Source organism: Ornithorhynchus anatinus, chromosome 13 (assembly GCF_004115215.2).
Source record: "Ornithorhynchus anatinus isolate Pmale09 chromosome 13, mOrnAna1.pri.v4, whole genome shotgun sequence".
Classification (NCBI taxonomy): Eukaryota; Metazoa; Chordata; class Mammalia; order Monotremata; family Ornithorhynchidae; genus Ornithorhynchus; species Ornithorhynchus anatinus.
In genome coordinates this window covers 41,369,067-41,390,185 of record NC_041740.1, presented here as the reverse complement: position 1 = coordinate 41,390,185, position 21,119 = coordinate 41,369,067, and the positions used below count along the sequence as shown (strand labels likewise).

General features: G+C 53.5%; 1 protein-coding gene across 2 annotated transcripts in view; it reads left to right on the top strand.

The window, feature by feature from the left end:
* CDIN1 (CDAN1 interacting nuclease 1) overlaps positions 1-9,808 on the top strand; it is an 85,600-nt gene extending 75,792 nt beyond the window's left edge. For both annotated transcript variants that reach the window (XM_029077878.2, XM_029077879.2), the window contains one exon: positions 9,237-9,808. In XM_029077878.2, coding sequence (XP_028933711.1) covers positions 9,237-9,435 — 199 coding nt within the window. In that variant the 3' untranslated portion in view covers positions 9,436-9,808. The remainder of the gene's footprint in view (positions 1-9,236) is intronic.
* Positions 9,809-21,119: the final 11,311 nt, after the last annotated feature.

The window sequence follows — 21,119 nt, the reverse complement described above, 5'->3', positions numbered from 1 at the left end:
AAGAAGCACGGGCCGGGGAATCGGGGCACCTGGGTTCCAACCCCGGCTCTCCCACTCACCTGCTTTGTGAACTCGGGCGAGTCACTTCACTTCTCTGGACCTCAGTTACCTCATCTGTAAAATGGGGATTGAGATCCTGAACCCCACCAGGGACGGGGACTGTGTCCAACCTGATTAGCTTGAATTTACCCCAGGAATTAGTACAGTGTCTGGCACAAAGTAAGCACTTAACGGAGACCATAAAAAAAAAAAAAAGTAGGGAGATTTCTGCATGGAGGCGCCGGGGACGAGCGGGCTGGCGTCTTCCACCGTGCAGGCCGGTCGCTATTTGCAAGACTCCTAAAGTCAGCATCTCTGGGTTCTGTAAAAGGAGGATGAAATCCCCACCGCCCTTCCTCCTCGGGCGATGAGCCCCTCACGGGCCGGGGACCGTATCAGACCCAGCGGTGTTGCATCCACGCCGGCGCTTGGCACAGTGCTCGGCACAGCGTAAGCGCTGATCACTCACACCCCAAAAATACGAAAGATGAAGCAAAGGCAAAACTGGGGCCCGAGGGCTGCACAGATGGGCCAGATCCTGGGCGTAGCGGCCCGCCTCGAGGTCCCCACCCACCCGATCCGTACACGGGGAATCCATTTAAATATACAGATCCGGCCTCCCTCCCCTGCGTCCCAGAGTGTCCCAGTTCTCTCCCCTCTGGGGGCACCCGGTGAGGGAACCGCTCTCCGCTAAAAATCCAACCCGTTTGAAGCTCTCCGGGGCCTCTGACCTTTTCCCGACGGCTCCCTTCGGTTTTTAAAATTTCAAGTTGCGGAAACCGTGACTTCAAAGCAAGTGTCTCCGCTCTGTTGATGCCTCTTCTGTGTCAGAGTTTAAGTGCTATGTTTTATGTATACACTCATCCTGACAGTTGAAAGGGTTGTAAAGTCAAGCAATTATATCATTGTTTTAAGGAATTAAGCTCTAAGGAGAAAGGCTTTTAGAAACTACAGTGTCTCCTTTTTTTTCCTAACAATCATATCAGCAGAAGTCAAGCTATAAAATCACATCCTAATTACTTGCTATGAGTAATTAAGCCCCAAGTTAGAAGCCTGGGAAATGATTTTAGAAATATATTAATTTTTCTTTGATTTCCTCCCCCCCCCCAAAAAAACCCTCACCCCATCATTTTCTATTTTAGCAGTTTCCACAACTTCAACATTACATTCTTATTGTTTGCTTTCAGTTGTGTGAGCAGTGTGTGTTTTGCAATGCTAATCTTCACGCTTTCCTTCCTTTATCACCGAAGTAGAGGGCCTTTTGAAGCTGGGATATTTTTCATAGCAATATTGACAGTGTTCACATTTGCATGATGACAGTCAAGGAATGGAGTAGTAATTTTTGAAATTGCAGAAGTATTTAGAACACTGATAAAAGCGGGAATATATTTTTTGATGGATTGAAGTTAAGCAGACATGATTTTTCCTGCTGTCAAAAGGCTCTGAATTTAGTGACTATTTGCCTGCTGTGAGAATGCGAGATTAACATCGGTACCGTCACCCGGGCACCCAAACCCTGCAATTTAATAGCTTTTTAGGTTCTTTCCTTTTTCTAAACAGCAATTAATCTCATTTTAGTACAATTTTCTCGTTTCTGAAGTCGCTCATTGAATCGCTGTTTTGTTCGTATTTGGCTTGAGTTCCCTGGCATAGTCATTAAAGTCCCAATTAATGTCACCTTTAGCTGAAGAGTACTCATTTTTATTGAGAAAATGACAGTAGCCGCCATGAGAAGTGCAGTCTAATATACATTAATTACCCTGTAACACTGACAATTACCAGTTTTTTCAAGTCTCTCAGTAAACTGTCATGCCTAGACAAGAATGTGCTGAAATTGATTAGTCATTAGGGAGACCCGGTCTATTTTCTGGTGGGTTCTTGGTGTTGGGTTTTTTTTTTTTTTTAATCCAGCCCCTTGAGCCCGGGGAAGGAGTTGCCAAGAACGGTTTCCAAGAGGTGAGACCGGCCCCCGTGGGACTGGGCCCCTCAGCCGGCCCCCAAGGCTGTGGGTCGTTGGCCGGGAGTGGGGCCGGCGGGAGGCCGGCTCGACCTCGGTTTAGCAGGTTTTAGCTTCGAGGCCGAGGAACGTGTCTTCCAACTGTGTTGAACCCTCCCGGGCCCTTAGTACGGCGCTCTGCCCCACCGATCGAGCGGCGGTATTCAGTGAGCGCTTACCGCACGCCAAACACTGGACTGAGCGCTTGGGAGAAGCCAGTACAATAGGGTCGGTAGAGACGAGCGGTGCCCTCGAGGAGCTGGCGGAGGAGCTCACGTCAACCGACTGGGCGACGGGTCGTCCGAGGAGCGGAGCTGTAGAGAGGCTGGCGGGGAGAGGGCACCCGTCGGGGGGGTGCCATGAGGGCCCGCCCGACCTCTCCGCACGCCTGTCCGGTGCCATCGCCTCTGGACGCGGCGGGAGACCCCCGCCGGGCGGTGCCCCAGGATCCAACAGAGGGGCTCGCCCTCTCCGCCCCCGACCCGACTCGGATTCCTGCCCTCTGACCCCGAAGCCCGTGAACATCGCCGAACCTCAGTCCCACTGAAACTCCCGCCCGACTGCGACTCCCCCCTAGGCCCCCCGCGTCGTCCGCGGCCACGGGCCGACGGCAGCGGGTAGTCCGACCGGGCCCGAGCGGAGCCGCTGACCATCCGGCTCACCCTCCCGCCCCGCAGCGGGGTTCCCATCCGGGCGGGAAGAAATAAGAGGGAGAAGGAAACGGGGCCCCACGGCTCCGGTCTCCCCATTACCCGGCATTAGTCGGGAGAGGCTCAGGCGTGTTTATCTGTTTGTATTGGTGTGCGTTTGCCGAATTGTTTATGACAAGACTAATTAGGGTAATTGTAGGCGCTGGAATTACCTGTCAGCTCTGTGTACCCACACTCCCTTTCTCTCTGACTAATGATGACGACTGAGGGACCCCGTGGCATCCCTCATGATGGCTTTCTGAAGGGCGATCAGAACAATGGCGCGCGGGCTAATTTGACACGGACAGGCTCCGTGACAAGCAGCTGCCGCCGTGGCGCGTCAGGAGTCGGGAGGGCCACCGAGTCCCCCACGGCCTCCCGGCGGGAGGGCCGACCCCCGAGCCGCCCCGTCACCTGGAATGTGTGGCAGGGTGGTGGCGGCGGAGCGGGGAGCGGGCCCCGGGGCCTCATGGGAAAATAAGCGAGAGTCGGGGAAGGCGGCCCAGTCGGGGCAACTTGTTTCCGGGCTTCGGTGACCTTCTCTTCCTCCTCCTCTTTCCGTTCCCTCCCTCCTTCGGTCGGTCATTCGGTACCTACCGTGCACAGAGCCCTGTGCTAAGCGCTTGGGAGAATACAATGCAACAGAGTTGGTAGGCGCGATCTCTACCCACGAGGAGTTTGCACTCTAGAGGGGAAGATAGACATAAAGGAAAAGAAATATACAGATGTGCGCCTAGGTGTTGTGGGGTGAGGTGTTAAGCACTTAAAGAGTTCCGATCCACGTGCGTAGGCGATACAGAAAGAGGGAGAAGGGGAAATGAGGGCTTAGTCGGGGAAGGCCTCTTGGAAGAGGTGTGATTTAAATAAGGCTTTGAAACTAGGGAGAGCGGTGGTCTGTCGAAGATGAAGGGGGAGAGAGTTCTATGCCGGGCAGGACGCCGGCAAGGGGTGGAGATAGATGAGATAGAGGTACAGTGAGTAGGTTGGAAATGGAGGAGCGAAGTGTCCGGGCTGCGTCGTAAGAAGAGATCGGCGAGGTGAGGTAGAAGGGGGTGAGGTGACGGAAGGCCTTAAAGCTGAGTGTCCGATGTGCAGGTGGAGGGGCAACCACCGAAGGCGGGGAGGAGGCCTGAGGGGTTAAGTGTGCCGGGCCTGAAGACTGAGTCCCCTGCCCCCCCACCCTCCGCCATGGCAGATGGTTTCTGATCCTGGCTACGGCCCGTGGCTCTCCATCTCTGGGTGGAAACCACCCAGGTGGCCTGGGGTGGTGGTCCCGAGCGCTTCCAAGTGTTGGGATTTATCCGGTTTTCGTTGCGGAAGGTCGAAGGCCGACGCGTGTCGTTCACCCAGGGAAAAACGGGGAAATGGGTGTCTTTTCTGCGTCTCCCCATCATCCTGGGCAACGTCTGGGAAAGGCTGCTCTGCTGCAGGAAGTTAGGTGGCCGAAACCAGGCTAGTCCACCGCCTTCGACCTCTCTGGGCCGGGCCGCATTCCACGGGCCGCTCGCAGGAGAGGGGGATGGCGGGGAAGGGAACGGAACACGCGGAGCGCTGGACGGGACGTTTTATACTGGGAGGCCGCTGCGTGCAGGGGACTGAACTGGGCACTTCCTCCGTACGGGGCACTTTGCTGGGCTCTTACTATGTGTAGGGTGCTGTACTGGGCGTCCATTTTGTTCAAGCACCGTACCGGCTGGCTACGTGGAAGTACATTAAATGTAAGATGTGTTCCTTAGAGTGATTAACAATGTGACATGGGAGGCCGGGAGTGGGAGGGGAAGCCTGAAGACCTCCAGAATTCCCCAGTTCGCGGGGTGGCGGTAGACACGGATCCATGACACGACAGTCGCGAGCCGGCAGTGGGGCCAAAGACTGGGCCCGGCAGCTGAGGATGGGCCTCCGTTGTCGCTCTCAAGTTTTCCTTTCCCGTGTCAGTCTGATGAAGTAAAGGGATTGGGGCTGGCTTCCTGGATCAGTTTTCCAGTTAGGGCAGGTTTCTGGGATGGCAAACCCCCCCCCCCCCCCCAAAAGTGGGAGGGATCCCTCGCTCTCCCTCCATCCCACCCGGAGCACCCTCCCCACCCCGCCACCATCTCCTCCAGGAGACTTTCCCAGATTGCCCCCGCCCCTTTCCCTTCCCGGTCCCCCTCTCCCCACTGCGACCATAGCCACCAACCCATCACTTTGCCATCCGTCGATCGACCCGCTTCTCTTTTGACATCCACCTTTTCTCACGTTCCCTTGGCTAATCTGGGGCCTTGGTCCCTGGGAGAGGATTTAGTGAGCACCTCCGGGGTACGGTGTGCTGTCCTGAGCTCTCGGTAAGTGTGGAATAACCACGTTCCGTGCCCGCCACGAGCTTCCAACAGAAAACCAGTTACAACTAGCGTTAATCAGAATAAACGATCACACATCCCGATTAATAAGCCGTCTATGTCAACACGCCGAGGGAGGACGAGAATAAACGCCTCCAAGTTCACCCACCTCCACGCATAAGCCCCCAGAGGGCAGGGGTTGGCCCGTCCCACTCTCCTGGCCGGCCCTCAGGGGCTAGCACAGTACCCCGTGCCTGCGCCTGACGAGGCCCGTGTCTTCATATCCGGGGACTGCCTCCATTCAGAGTCCCTGTGCTCCTCCTGTTTTCAAGAGGTCTCTTCCCCCTCCCTCCCTCCCTCCCTCCCTTAAGGGAAATGAAATGAAAGCAAACAAACAAAAAGTCTGAGCAAAATCCACCCCATTATTAAATTTGTGCTCTCCTCCCACCTTCCTCCCCCCCTCAGGGCGCAGAGGGTTAAACCGTCGGCCTGACAACTTGTAAAGCTCTCTTTATCATAGCCGGAGAAGAAAAATCAATGCCCAATTACCTCAGGAATATTATTGATGACCTAAATGTCATTTTCTGTTTTTATTACATTTCATTGTATTTAGCTTGTAATTTAAACCCCTCGCTCATTAGCTCGGCCGGGCCGGGACCCGTCTTAATGCCCGGCACATGGAGCTACCCTCCGACGGCCTCATTTCCCCCAGATCGCTCAGCCGGGAAATGACTCACTGAACTTTTTGTTTTCTCAGCCAATTCTCAAGGAATACACCGAAATTCAATTTGTCCGGTCCGAAAAGCGAGGAGGGAGGGGGCCGGCGTCCCGGGACGGCTCGGGAGCGCGTGCCCCGAGCCGGCCACGATGCCCCTCCCGGAGGCCACCGGGGTGCTCCCGGCCAGCGGGCTCGTTCTCGTTTCATTTCAGAGCCGGGGCCGGGGCCCTGAAGCCCGCGTCGCCCTGAGAGCGGTTTCCTTGGGGTCAGTACTGGGGGGGGGGTCCGAACACGATACCTCTCTGAACGTTCCTGGCAAGGGAGCCCGGGGCAGGGACAGACCGGGTCGGGAAGCACGGGGAAGGGGAGCCTGGACCGGCGCCGACCGGGCCGGAGAGCTCAAGTCAGGGGTGGATGGGGAAGGCCCAGGGTGGGGGTGGTTTGAGGCCTCGATGGCCGTTGGGCCGTCATCCGCGGTCGTGTCCTTCCTGCCGGTGAGAACCTCAGCGGGGGAGACTTCGGCTCCACCACCGCCCGTCTTGGGGATCCAGATCCCATCGGATCGGAACCTCTTCCAGGGCAGGAACCGTGACTTCCGTGGTTTGATCGATCGATTGACTCCACTTTTTGCCATGTGCTCCCAAATGCCCACTTTGGCCCTATGCACGGCAAGAGGCACCCAGCACAGTGCTCTGCACACAGTAGGTGTCCAGTAGAGTGCTCTGCACGTAGTGGGCACCCGGGGAGTATTTTGTACCCAGGGGAGTATTTTGTACTCAGTGCTCAGTAAGTCCCACTGAACTATTGGATTCAGTATCTCTAATTATAGATTAAGATGAATTTTCGGTGATCAGCATATCCCAAGTACTCGAAGCACCCTTGCACTTTCCAGTGTTTTTTGAATAATCGTGCCTGAAAGCAAATTTAAAATATTCTCTTACCTTTTTTTTTTAACTTCTCTTTAACCGAGATGGAACTTAAAAAAAAAAAAAAACTAAGTGCAGTTGGTGTTATTGAAATTGCAAGATGCCTAATTTCATTCTTTCTTTCTTTAGCTAAGTAGACTTGTAAATTGAATTCTCCTTCTGCAGATTTTTCCCCTTGCTAACACCCACCAAGCCGGAAGATTAAGGAAGCTAAGCAGGTTATTATGGTGATTTTATTTTGGAATGTCACAGCCAGCAGAACCCGGCTACGCGGGCTAAATGGGCTCAAGTTGCCAGAATCTCCGAGGGCTGGCTTCTCTGATTGCTAATCCATTGTCGGTATTCGATATACATTTGCACACAGGCATAAATACACACATACTTTACGTATAAACATCAGTGCACGCTCGCTCGCTCTCTCACACACAGACACACACACACACACACTCACACACTTTTCTCTGAGGCTTTTGGCCCGATAAGTTATTTACAACTCTGCCTTGGGAGACATGCAACAGTGATTAACAAGCGCACAGCCAACCTACAACAAACAGATTAAAACCAAATAAACAAAGCAAAGTTGATTTTAAAACAATTACAAGATGTTTCGCATCTCCTCTTGGTCACAGGGCCATGTGTTTGGAAATGCATCCTTCACATAAACCATATGCGGGGAAGGAAACACTGCTGCCCAGACCTGGCTCCCGGACCCTCCGCCGCCCTCCCCCATACCCGGCTCCTGCGTCCCCCGCCGCACCCCCAGCCCCAGAAGAAATAGGTTGGGGCTTTGGCCCTCCTCGAGAAGGAGTTTATCACTCTTGCTGCAGTTGTCGCTGCTGAGAAGCAGCGTGGCCTAGCGGGTAGAGCCCGGGCCTGGAAATCAGAAGGACCCGAGTTCTTATTCCGGCTCCGTCACTTGTCTGCCGTGTGACCTCGGGCCCTTCGCTTCTCGGTTACCTCATCTGTGAAACAGGGATTGAGACCATGAGCCCCGTGTGGGACGTGGACCGCGTCCAACTGGTTGAGCTCGTATCTACCCCTGCGTGGAGTACGGTGCCTGGCACAGAGCGAGCGCTTCACAAATGCCAGTCAAACAGAAAAGTTGGGATGCCACAGTCGCCGTGCTGGGTTTCCAGACAGACCCGGTCTTCGTTGGGGTGGTTTTATCAGCCGCTGGTATTTATTGAGCACTTGCCACGTGCAGAGCGCTGTACTAAGCGCATGAGAGGACAAGAGTCAGTAGCCGGGAAGGCTCCAGACCGAAGTTCTGGCATCGCCCCGTGTATCCGGCTGGTCAGCCGATATTCCAAACCGCTTGTTCATTTTGACCGACCTGAGCTGGGTTTCTGCAGTGGTCCTAACATTGTCAGAATCAATGACACTTACTGAGCATCTCCTGCATGGGGAGCACTGGACTGGATGGTTACTGGGTGGAGAGCATGGTTACTGAATGCCTACTGAGTGGAGAGCACTGTACTTAGGTAGTTATTTATTAATAATAATTGGGGTATTTGTTAAGTGCTTATTATGTTCTAGGAACTGTACTAAGCACTGGGGTGGATACAGGTAAGAGTTCAGACACCGTCCCTGTCCCACAGTGTATCGGTTGCCTACTAAGGGTAGAGGTATGGACCGGGCTCCTTCTGTGTGCCGAGCGCTGTCCTGGGCTCCTACTTCTGTGTAGAGTGCTGTACCGGGCACCTACTCTTACGTGCAGAGCACTGTATTGGACTCCTACCCGTGTAGAGTGCTGAACTGGGCCTCTACTATGTGGAAAGCACAGTACAGAGCTCCTACTGTATGCAGGGCACTTTGCTGGACTCCTGCTGTGTGCGGAGCGCTGTAATGGATCCCTCCACGCAGACCCCCCGGCCCCCTCAACAAACTGGAGGCAGAGGAGCGACGTTCCCTGAGAAATTCTCGTCTCTCTCCCTCCTTACCCCCTCCCTCCACATGGTCGTGGATCCAGGGGGAGGGGCTGTCACCATGGAAACGGAGCCCACCCCCGCTTGGTCAGTGGTCATAGCCACCATGATCCCAGCGTGGCCACTCACCCGGCCCTCTCGGGTCATCCGTTCACACGCTAACCCCACGGTCGCACAACCCCGTGACGGTGCCCCGTGACAGCCAGGGCTGAAAGCGGACACCTCTGTGCCCGCTGACCAAGGGCCGACCCGCCTGCGGACGTAGTGCTGGCCCGAGTGTGTCTGTGTGTTTGCACACATGGGAGAGTGTGGTCCAGGAGGGAGGGGGCAGGCAAGGAGGAGCAGGGCTTTTTCTTATGGTTTTTTTTAAGGTTCAGCCCGGTGTGCAAGGTGACCACAGAGGAGAAGTGGGGGGGGGGGGTGATGTGGACATGGGGTGGACCAAGAGGGAACACCGAGTGGACAGAGAGTGGGTGCGGGGAAGACGGGGTAGATACGGGGTGGATGTAGGGAGGACGCGGGGCAGAAATGGGGAGGACATTTGGTGGCCGCGGGGTAGAGGAAGGGGAGCCGCTGGGCGGATAGGGGGGCGGGCAGGCTCCGCTTCACCGCGGCCGCTGTCCCGCAGGTTCGGACCGGGGCTGGTGATCTACTGGTACGGCTTCGTCCGGGAGCTGGATTGCACGCGGAGCCGCGGAATCCTGCTCCAGGACCACTTCCCCTCCGACATCACCACGCTGCACTCCGAGGCCCGGCCCCGGGACGCCTCCCCGCCGGCCAGCCCCACGGGACCCTGCTCCGGAACCGCTTCCCCTCCGACATCGTGACGCTGCGTCCGGCCCCCAGCCCCGCAGAGGTGGCGACCGGCGCCCCTTCCCCACCTCTGGCTCCCGCCCCTCTGCCGCCTCCGCCGGAATCATCGGGATGTACTGTGGAGCCGGGCTCCTGACTCCCCCTCCTTCCCTGACTCCCTCTGCTGCTCCTCCTCTCGTCCTCCCGATCACCCTCCTCTCTCTCCGACACAGGAGTGTTTGAGGGGGTGTACGTGTGGGAAATCGGGCCAGCTCCTCAGAAGCCCGGCCTGCCCCGACCCCCGCGTCCTGCCAACCCCCACGCCTTGCTGGCCCAGGGCCCGGCGGCCACAGCTGAATTTCCTGGGACTCTTCCTTCCAGAGAAATACAGAAATGTACTACAAAACATTTTGGAATTCCTCCTCTTTTCTATAAAATGCAAACACTAAATACAGTTGGTGCCGAGAACTGCCACTTGATTATTGGGGGTGGGTTTGGGGTCCGGGGAGAAAGCCAGTATGGAGCATCCCCCTCAAGGTGAGGGCCAGCCCCGTGCGTGGGCGGGGGGGGGGGGGGGAGGGGTCCATTTCATCCCGGGACCTCCTGTGTGCTGAGCACATACGTCTACTTTGTGCAGAGCACTGTACTGAGGGCCGGATGTCTACAGAGCGCTGGGCTGGGTGCTGTGTGTGCACAGAGCACTGCAGTGAGTCACTGGAGGAGAGTCAGGGATGGAGACGGGAGATTCAAGGGTGTTGGATGGTCCGGGCTGGGTCACGGAGGGACAGTTAAGGCTGGAGAAAGAAGAGTCAGGGATGGTCCATGCTGGTTCACTGGGGGATTCAGGGGTGTTGGGTCATCCGTGCTGGGTCACTGGGAGAGAGTTAGGGACAGAGAGGGTGTTGATCCAGCGCTTAGAACAGTGCTCTGCACAGAGTAAGCGCTTAACAGATACCAAAATTATTATTATTATTATGATCCAACCTGCCTGGTGTAAGATTCCTGATTTTTTTTTTTTAATGGTATTTGTTAAGTACTTACTAGATACCAGGCACTGTACTAAGGGCTGAGGTAGATACAAGTGGGTAGGTAGTTACAGAGAAGCAGCGTGGCTCAGTGGAAAGAGCCCGGGCTTGGGAGCCAGAGGTCATGGGTTTGAATCCCAGCTCTGCCACTTGTCGGCTGTGTGACTGTGGGCGAGTCACTTAACTTCTCTGGGCCTCAGTGACCTCATCTGGAAAACGGGGATTAAGACCGTGAGCCTCACGTGGGACGACCTGATTACCCTGTATCTCCCCCAGCGCTTAGAACAGTGCTGTGCACATAGTAAGCACTTAACAGATACGAACATTGTTATTATTATTATTACAAGTTAATCAGGTTGGACCCAGCCTCTGTCCTACATGAGGCTCACACTCTTAATCCCCATTTTACAGATGAGGAAGCCGAGGTCCAGAGAAGCAAAGTGACTTGCCCGAGTTCACCCAGCCGACCTCGGGGTCTTCTGATTCTCGGGCCCGTGTCTATCACTGGGCTACACTGCTCTCTATGCCCAGTCGGTTCCATTAGCCCCGGCAGAGTTCGGCCACCGCCACAGACACCACCCCCAGCGGCCCCGGCTGCCCCCTCGGACCGTTTTCCCCGCAACTTTACAGGACGGTGAAGTGGCCCCGGACCCAGGTGGGTCCGGGGGCCCGAAAAGGGCCGCGCTCGGGGTCCCCGCGGCCCCCCGCATCCCAGATCCAGGACCGGGCCCTCCGCGCGGAAGGAAATCCAGCCCCCACCAGCCCTCGACCCTGCGCGCTTCCCTCGCGGAACGAGCGAAGGAGCGAGCGCGGTCTGTCGGCGCGCTCCGCGAACAATTAATTAAGCTTCACAACCCCCCGGTGAGAGAGGTAAGTGTTATTACCCCCATTTGAGGGAGTTAACTCATTTCACTTTACCTTTCGCACAAGCGAGGAGCCCATTTATGTCCCGGCGCACAGACGGCACGGCTCGGCGCTGGAAAGGGACGCGGAAAATGATTCATTTAGAGAGATGATTGTCTCCTCTCTTTCCCGATGATAAAGGATATTGCCCGGGAGCCTGCTTTCCCTTTCTTCAAGGCCCTGCTGTTCAGACCGGCTGTTCAGGCGCCGCTCGGGGGCCCGGGGTGCGGGGGGAAGGGTGTGGGGGAGGGGGGTGACCACACTTCCCCGCCTGCCAGCGCGGATTTGCCGGACAGACCCTCCAGGCTCGCCCCGCTGACGGCCCCCCTTCCCCCACGACCACGTTCTGGTGCTTGCTAGAACCCTCTCGGCTTTACTTCATCCACTTCCACCAGTCCACTTGTGCCTTCCTCGACGCATTTATCAGCCCTTGAGGGTATTTACTGAGCGCTTACTGTGTGCCGACCGCCGCACTGAGCCCCTGATATGTGCGGAGCACCATACTGAGCACCTACTATGGGCAGAGCACCGTGCCAGGTGCCCGCTGTATGCGGAGCTCTATACTACGCGTCCTTTTCTTCGACTCCCTCGTGGGTCGCCCTCATTTGCTCCCGATATTCGTCTCCCTTCCCAGCCCCACAGCATTCACTCAATCGTATTTACTGAGCGCTTACTGTGTGCAGAGCACTGTACTAAGCGCTTGGAAAATACAATTCACTTATATCCATATCTGTAATTCATATATTTAATATCTGTCTCCCCCTCTAGACCGTAAACTCGTCATGTGCGGGGAAGGAATCTGCTCCTTTGTACTCTCCTAAGTGCTTAGCATAGTGCTCCGCACACAGTAAGCGCTCAGTGAATACGATCGACTGACTACAATGTGCTAATGGCTGTACTGGGTACTCGGGAGAGTCCAGTGGAGTTACCGGCACGATCCCTGCTTTCAAAGAGCTTGCAGTCTAGCGGGAGAAGCGGCAACGAAAATAAATTACAAACCGGAAGAAGCAATAGAGTGGAAAGAGACGCATATGAGTGCTCCAGGGTGGGAGGGGGACGTGCTGAAGGGGGAGCTTGCGGGGGGAAATAGGGTGGGAAGATGACAGGGTAATCCGGGAGGGCCTCCTGGAGGAAGCGGGTTTCAGCGGGGCTCCGACCATAGGGAGAGCAGTGATCTGCAAGATGCGCAGGGAGAGGGAGTCCCAGGCAGTCAGCAAGTCACCCAGTCGTATTTACTGGGCACCTATTTTGGGCAGAGCACTATATTAAGCACTTGGGAGAGCGCACCAAGCCCCCAGCCCTAGGGCCGGAAGCCTGGTTACCCAGCTGGTGGTCCCCCAGAACAGATGAACGGGCCGGACACCCGTAGAACACCCCCCGCCACTCCCACCAGGCTCCTCCCGGCTTAGACTTGTGCTCCGGCCGACCGGCCCTCCCGATGAGAGCGCTCCGATATTCCTCCCGGCCCGGTAAGTGCTCTTTGCCCACTTTTCGTGCTCCTGATTCAAAGAGCGGCAGTGGAACCCAATCCTTCCTTAAACAGATTTCCAACGCTCTCATCAGTGCTAATGTTTCCTTTACGATCCCGTGCGTCGCTGCTGGCAAAGTCAGCTGGGCTCATTCATAAATTCTCTGATTGTCAAAACAGCAGAAATCATCGTTTACCAATGCAATACATCTGGGAGACCAATCAGAACCGAAGGCAGCCTGGGCCCACCAGAGCCGACTGGGATGCGCTGGGAGGGGCGGCCCGGGCGGCCGGGTGCATCTGTTGCCGGGGGCAACATGCCCCACGGGCCAGAGGTTCCGGGATTGCCCCTTGGAATTTCCGAGCCAGTCTGTGGGCCGGGGTCCTCGTGGGTCCGGCCCCTCAGTGGGCATTCTCGAATTCAATTCCCGGCAGAGACGAGACCGAAGGAAGCCGTGGAGACGCTTCGCTGCTCCGAGCCTCAGTTACCTCATCTGCGAAATGGGGATCGAGATTGTGAACCCCACGTGGGACCTGGACTGTGTCCAACACGATGAGCTCGTATTTACCCCGGTGCTTAGTACGGTGCCTGGCACGTGGTAAGCGCTTAACAAATACCATTAAAAGGCCTGCTGTTCTTAGAGGGGTAATAATGAAGATAATAATAATAATTGTGGTATTCGTTAAGCGCTCACTATGTGCCAAGCATTGTACTAAGTACTGGGGTAGATACAAGGTAATCGGATAGCCGGATCAGCTCCCTCTATAAGGCGGCCAGTACAGCACCCTGAACACAGGTGCTCAATAAATAATATGGGATGGAATTGGCCCTGGAGGTAAAATATTCCCCGTGATCATCTTAGCAGTGCCTCAAGCTGCTGTGTTTGATGAGGTTTTCCTCCCTCCAGAAGATAATGAGAATTCAGCTTCAACCTAGCATCCAGTCAAGTCTGGAATGACCAGAGAGAAGAGTCGAGGAGTCCTGTTGAGGACAGGGAATCTGTCTACCAACTCTGTCGTAGCGTTCTCTCCTAAGCGCTCAGTCCAGCACACGTAGTAAGTGCTAAGTAAATACCATTAATCGATGGATTGATTGATGCTCAGCCCCCTTTCCCGTAGAAGCAAAGAGCTGACGAGGCCCAGCTTGGACGGGAGCCATTTCCCGAGCCCGTGGCGGAGAGCGGAGCCTCAGCCGGCCCATCCCGCCTTGTCCGAGCTCTGGAGCTCTCAGGAGTGTCCTTTCTCCTTCCCGCGCGTCCCCCACCCCACCAAACTGTCACAGATACACAGAGTGGGAGGACCCGGGCCTAGTGGCTGCCATCTCACTCCCAGAAAGAGGGCGGAGGGAGCTAGATCCGAGCCACGGTGGGTTCGCCGGTGCTGTATTCCCAGTGTCCGTCCCGGTGGGGCGTGCCCGTCTGGGCAGTTGGCTCATTCACGCGGTAGTCTAGGGGAACGTCGACTGAGGTCGTGTCTAACATGCCGGCCACGTTTTTGGCTTGTTTTTTTTTAAAATAGTATTAGGTGCCGGGCGCCGTACCAAGTGCTGGGATAGATACAAGATAATCAGGTTGGACACAGTCCCTGTCCTACTTGGGGCTCACAATCTTAATCCCTCTTTTACGGATGAAATAACTGAGGCCCAGAGAAGTCAAGTGACTTGGCCGAGGTCACGCAGCAGACAAGGGGTGGAGCAGACTTAGAAACCCGGGTCCTTCTGACTTCCAGACCCGGGTTCTAATCCACTAAGCTACTCTGCTTCTTTTCTGTGTCTGTTTGCTCCGGGTGAACTGTGAGTCCCGCGTGGGACAGGGGTTTTGTCTGATCTGTTTACCTTGCCTCATTCCTTGTGCTTAGCGAGGTCCTTTCAAGGGCCGGAAGAATCGAATAGATACATTACCACCGCTCCTCAGCTAACAGCAGATCTCTAGCCTGTTAGCACTGAGGTGTCTTTTTGCTGAATAAGAATGAAAGATAACATTCTGCAAACGTATTTGTGAATGTACACATAAAAAAACTCATTAAAACACTTTATAATTGGTATACATTTGCATGGCTTGTTGACCGAATGACACAATTGTGTTTTCCCTCACCGTTTTGAAAGCATTCATATTGTTTGTGTCCATTTGGGGTCGGGCGGATCTTGGGAATGCTTTATTACACTGGACGGGATCTGCTACGGGAGACTATCCATAATTTACTTATGTCTATTAATGTTGGTCTCCTCCCCTAGACGGTAAGCTCATTGTGGGCAGAGAATAGAGACTGTGGGCAAGTCACTTAACTTCTCTGGGCCTCAGTTACCTCATCTGTAAAATGGGGATTAACTGTGAGCCTCACGTGGGACAACCTGATTCCCCTGTGTCTACCCCAGCGCTCAGAACAGTGCTCTGCACATAGTAAGCACTCAAATACCAACATTATTATTATTATTATTAACATTCTCCCAAGTGCTGAGTTGAGTGCTCTGTGTTCACAGGAAGCATTCAATAAATACGATTGATTGAGGAATCTTGAGACCCAACGTGGCCTAATGAAAAGAGCCCAGATCTGGGAGTCAACGGACCTGGGTTCTAATCCTGGCTCCACCATATCCCTGCTGTGCGACCTTAGGTAAGTCACTTCCAGACCGTAAGCTTATTGTGGGTAGGGAACGTGTCTACCAACTCTGTTGCATCGTACTCTCCCAAGCGCTTAGTACAGTGGTCTGCACACAGTGAGCACTCAATAAGCACCGGGTTCTGTTCCACATCCCCTCCTTTAACACTCCGTTGTCCCGGAACCAATTAAGCACACTGGCCAGGGTAGAGCACTGAATTTAAGAGACGGAAGCTGTAAGCCCATGATAGTTCTACACAGCACCATGCTCTGCGTACAGTAGGCAATCACCCGAGTGTTCTGCTCATCGTAGACATTCAGTAAATACCACTGATTGACTGACTTGAAGCCAACAAGAAGCAGTGTGATATGACTTAATGGAAAAAGCCCAGACTTGGGTGTCGGCGGACCTGGCTCTCTCCCTCACCTGTTGAATGACCTTGGTCAAGTCCCTTAGCTTCTCTGTGCCTGTTTCCTCCTCTGTAAAATGGGGATTTAATACTTGTTCTCCCTCCCCCTTAGACTGCGAGCCCCAAAAAGGACAGGGACTGCGTTAGACCTGATGATCTGGTATCGACCTCAGTATTTAGCACAGTGTTCGGTGCTTCACAGATTCCACCACGATTATTACGAAGGCCTGAGTTGCGGCCGGAGAGACCTAGGTTAGACATTGGAAAGAACCACGTGTCTCAGTCAGGTGTCAGTGGGGATTTTCCCCTAAGAAGCGCATAACAAATAATGTCTGACCCCCTTTAGACTGTGGGGAGGGAATGTGCCTGCTTATTGTTATATTGTACTCTCCCAAGCGCTTAGTACAATGCCGTGCATATAGTAAGTGCTTGATAAAGATGACTTACTGATGGCAATTACCATTATTATTACTGAGGACAAATCCTTTCTCTGGAGAGTCAAAAGAAGCAGGTTGGGGCTGGTTTGGGTTCGGGTGGAGAGATGTGGAAAGATGAGCTGTGTTTACCTTCCCAGGAAAGCAGGGAAGAAAGGTTCCCGTCACAGACGCCTCAGCCTCGGGCCCCACCCCCACCCCTCCTTGGGATCGGACCCCCCGGAGAACCGGTGACAGAGGCTAAGGAGAGAGAGGTGCGTGGGGAATCTGGGAGTGACGTGTCTGACAGCGAGCTGCAAAAATAACATTTTGACAGAAGAGGCCATCATAAATACAAGATCAACTCAGGCATGAATGAGGGAGCCCCTTAATGCAATAAAAATAGAGTGGCAACTCCGGGGAGATGAGGGAGGGAGAAGAAGCGGGGTTGGAGGGGGAGAGAAAGGTGGGGACGGGACTAGGCGAGGGGGAGAGACGGCGAGAGAAGAAGAAGCGGGGGAAGACACAGAAAAAGAAAGGGTGTTAACTGGGAGAGGAAAAGTTCAGGGAGAGGGAAAAAGAGGAATAGAGAACAAAAAAAGAAGAGACAGGGAGGAAGGAGTTGGAAGGGGAGAGAGCAGGAGCCGGCAAGACGGAGAGTCCGAGGGAGCAGACGTTAGGGGGCCGGGGAGAGGACCGTCCTTCCTTGAGTTGGGCCAGGGAGGTCATTTCTGGCCACTGCCCTGAGCCCCACTGTGGCCCAATTGCCCAGGCTGTCTAATCATAACACTAGTAGTGATCATGATATTCAATCAATAGTGATTATTAAAGGCTTACTAAGTGTAGAACACTGGACGAGGGTCCCAAGAGAGGGCAGTAAAACAGAATGGGTAGCCATATTCCCACCCACAAGGAGCTTACAGCAGAGAGGAGGAGAGAGAAGACAAGCCAAGTAAGCCAGTCTGAGCGGGAGGGAGAAGGGGAATTGAGCCTTCATTTTGCAGTGGAGAAAACTGAGGCCCAGAGAAGTGAAAGGACTCGCCCAAGGTCACAGAGCAGACACGTGGCCGAGCCAGGGTTCAAACCCATCTGACTCCTAAGCCGCGCTGCTTCTCCGTCCGCCGAATCAGGGCCGGGGAACCAACACAGAAACGTTAGGGTTTCAATTAATACCAAGTTTGCACTCCTGCCAATAGCAGAATTCATTTCCCTCTGGTGGGTAGCTCACCTCCCCCTTGTCCCATCGATAGGGGATCTCAACCACGCTTACTGTTGACAGAAGGGAGTCGGGGGTGGCTCTTATTATTTAATAAGAATTTCATCATCAAGATCCTGAAGAAGACGAGCATCGGGGAGTGGTGATTTCTAGGCCGTGTGGTCAGAAGGGAAGAAAGAAGGACTGTGAATCTGGCTTGTAGATGCCAGGTCCCCGACTCAGCCCTCCTTTTTTCCCACTCCCTCTGTGTCACTCCGCCACTTGGATTTGCATCCTCTGTCGACCCCCTCCTTCAGCCCCATAGCGCTTATGTACATATCCGTAATGTATTTCTATTCATTTCTGCCTTCCCCTCTAGACTGTAAGCTCCTTGTGGGCAGGGTAGCGTGTCTACCAACTCTGTTACATTGAACTCCCCCCAAGGCCTTAGTACAGTGCCCTGCATACAGTAAGGACTCAATAAATTGAGTCCTGGATTCTTGATTCTATTTATTGTCTTGATTCTATTTATCGTGATTAAGTTGTCTTGTTTTTGTCCGTCCGCCTCCCCCGATTAGACTGTAAGCCCGTCGATGGGCAGGGACTGTCTCTATCTGTTGCCGAATTGTACATTCCAAGCGCTTAGTACAGTGCTCTGCACGTAGTAAGTGCTCAATAAATACTATTGAATGAATAAATACGGTTCATTGATCGGTCGATGTCCCTCTTACCCTGCTGAAGGCAGCTCTGGACCCCGCAAGATGTTGAAGGGGTGTGCCACTGAATAAAATAAGAGTTTGGGGGGTTTTTCCCTCCCTTCACACCACTCCTGATATACAAATATGGGCTCCTTTGCCTTATCTACCGACTGCACTGGATAGGAGAAAGCGTCAATTTCAAGGTTTGTGAATTTAAGTAAATTGTTGTCGGTGGTGGTGTTGTTGCTTCGTTTTCCTAATGTTGGTTTTTTTTTCCCCAAATGATCTCCTTACAGAGACTAGCGTGTTACAAATTGAGCAGGATATACATAAAGCATCAATTTAGCTTGAATATCCACTTACAACTGCACAAAAAAAAAAAAAAAGCAAACCAAACCAACAGTTGTGGTACGAATGAGAAGCTGAGAGCCGTTCAAAAAACTCCAGAGTATTTAAAAACCACCTGCTTGTGTTTTTCAGTCAATCCGAGCATTTCTGTTTTGAAAACAGTGTGGTCTCTTACTGTTCGGATGTGGGGGGCAAATCTAGTTTTTAATGCAAAAAGGGAGACGACTCACAAGATCTCAAATCCAAAGGATTTATTTCCCACGAGTTTAGGGGGAGAAACTGGGAAACAACCTCAGCTAATAATAATGGGAGCAAAAATAATAATTAAAAATAGTACTTGTTAAACACTTAGTAGGTGCCAAGAACCGTTCTAAGCACTGGGGTAGATACTAGTGAATCAGGCCAGACAGCATCCCTGTCCCACCTGGGACTCGCAGTCCAAACTGGAGGGATTAGGATTTAATCCCCATTTTACAGATGAGATAACTACTGAGACGGAGAGAGAGCAGAGAGATTTGCCCAAAGTCACACAGCAGGTAGGTTGGGATTATTAATAATTGTTATTATCCCAATAATTATTATTATTGTATTTGTTAAGCATTTACTATGTGCCAGGCATCGCACTAAGCGCCGGGGTGGATACAAACCAATCAGGTTGGACGCAGTCCCTGTCCCAGGTGGGGCTCACAGTCTTAATCCCCATTTTACAGATGAGGCAACTGAGGCCCAGAGAAGTGAAGCGACTTGCCCAAGGTCACCCAGCAGACACGTGGTGAAGCCGGAATCAGAACCCATAACCTCCCGACTCCCAGGCCCGTGCTCTATCCACCAGGCCACGCTGCTTGACAAGGGGCTTCTCCAGTTGTGAGCCCCTTGAGGGCAGCAGTCGTGTCTGCCTACTGTCTTGGACTCTACAGGTGCTCAGTACAGGGCCCTGCCCCTTCCCCCTCTAGACTGTACGCTTGCTGTGGGCAGGGAATGTGTCTGTTTATTGTTGTATTATACTCTCCCAAGCGTTTAGTACAGTGCTCTGCACCCAGTGAGCCTCAGTAGATACGACTGAATGAATTAGTGAATGAAAGAAGCTTTGGGTCTCCGAAGCATGGGGACTCCGTACCGGAAGATCTGAGACGAGATCAACCGATAGATCAGTCGATCGTGTCTGAGCGTTCACTGTGTGCAGAGCACTGCACTGTTTGGGAGATAATGATAATTACGGTATTTATTCAGCGCTCACTATGTGCCAGGCACCTAAGGGGTAGATACAAGGTAATCAGGCTGTCCCACGTGGGGCTCACAGTCTTAATCCCCATTTTCCAGATGAGGGAACTGAAGCACAGAGAAGTTAAGTGGATTACCCAAGGTCACCCAGCAGATAAATGGCGGAGCTGGGATTAGACCCCACAACCTCTGACTCCCAAGGCTGTGCCCTTTCCGCTCAGCCAGTACAGTGTAACAAAGTTGATAGACGAGCACCCTGCCCACAGTGAGCTTACCGTCTAAGCTTACAGTTGTCGAAACCAATTGGTTAAGTCTCTGATTTTGAAAATCATGGCCAATCATTTGCTTTATATTTAATTTAGGTAAATTTTTACTCATTGATAAATACTATATTTTATTCTTGAAAATAGTCCATCGCAAATTATTGTATGGTATCTGTTAGGCACTTGCTCTATCCCAGGCATTGCACTAAGCAGTGGGTACAAGCTAATCAGGTTGGACGCAGTCCCTGTCCCACATGGAGTTCACAGTCGAAGTCAGAGTACTTAATCCCCATTTACAGATGAGGTAACTGAGGCACAGAGAAGTGAAGTGACTGGCCCAAGGGCACCCAGCGGACAAGTGGCGGACCTGGGATTAGAACCCGGGACTCCCAGGCTCGGTCTCTTTCCACTAGGCCGGGCTGCTCCTCTAACTAAAGTCCCCGGAAAACTCGACAACCCATCCACGTGGAGAACGTTGAAGCGGTCTGGGTTTAGGGCCACCTTGGGTCTTCCCTGGAACACGGTGTCGTTAGGTTTGGGGTAATTTGGGGGTGGAAGAGGCCCCCGATGTCCCAACCGCACTGTGCCCACCCGGAGGGCAGGATCAGGTCTACTAATTCGATCGCAGTCTCCGCTGTACTTAGTAGCGTGTTCTGCATAGAGGAGGCGCTCAGTACCATCGGTTGACTGGTTGAGGTCACTGCTACCTTAGGAGACGTGTGACAGCTACTCCGCTCCTCTCTCTCATGCAAACCGCATATTCAATCTGTCACCAAATCCCGTAGGATCGACCGCCAAATCATTGCTAAAATCCCCCCTCGCCTCTCCAAACTGTTACCACGTCGATCCAAACGGTTATCCTATCCTGTCTCGATTAGTCCGTCAGCCTCCTCGCTGGCCTCCCTGCCTCCGGTCTCTCCCAGTTCCAATCCATACTTCATTCCTGCTGCCCGGGTCATTTTTCTAAAGCACCGTTCGGCCCACCTCTCCTCCCTCCTCGGGGAAGCTCCAGGGGTTGCCCATCCACCTCTGCGACAGATAGAAACTCCTTTCCATCGGCTCTCCAGCTCTCAATCAGCTCTGCCCTGTCTGATGTTACCTCGTTGATCTACCACAACCCAGCCCGCACTCTTCGCTCCTCAAACACCCACCTACTCGCTGTACCTCGATCTCATCT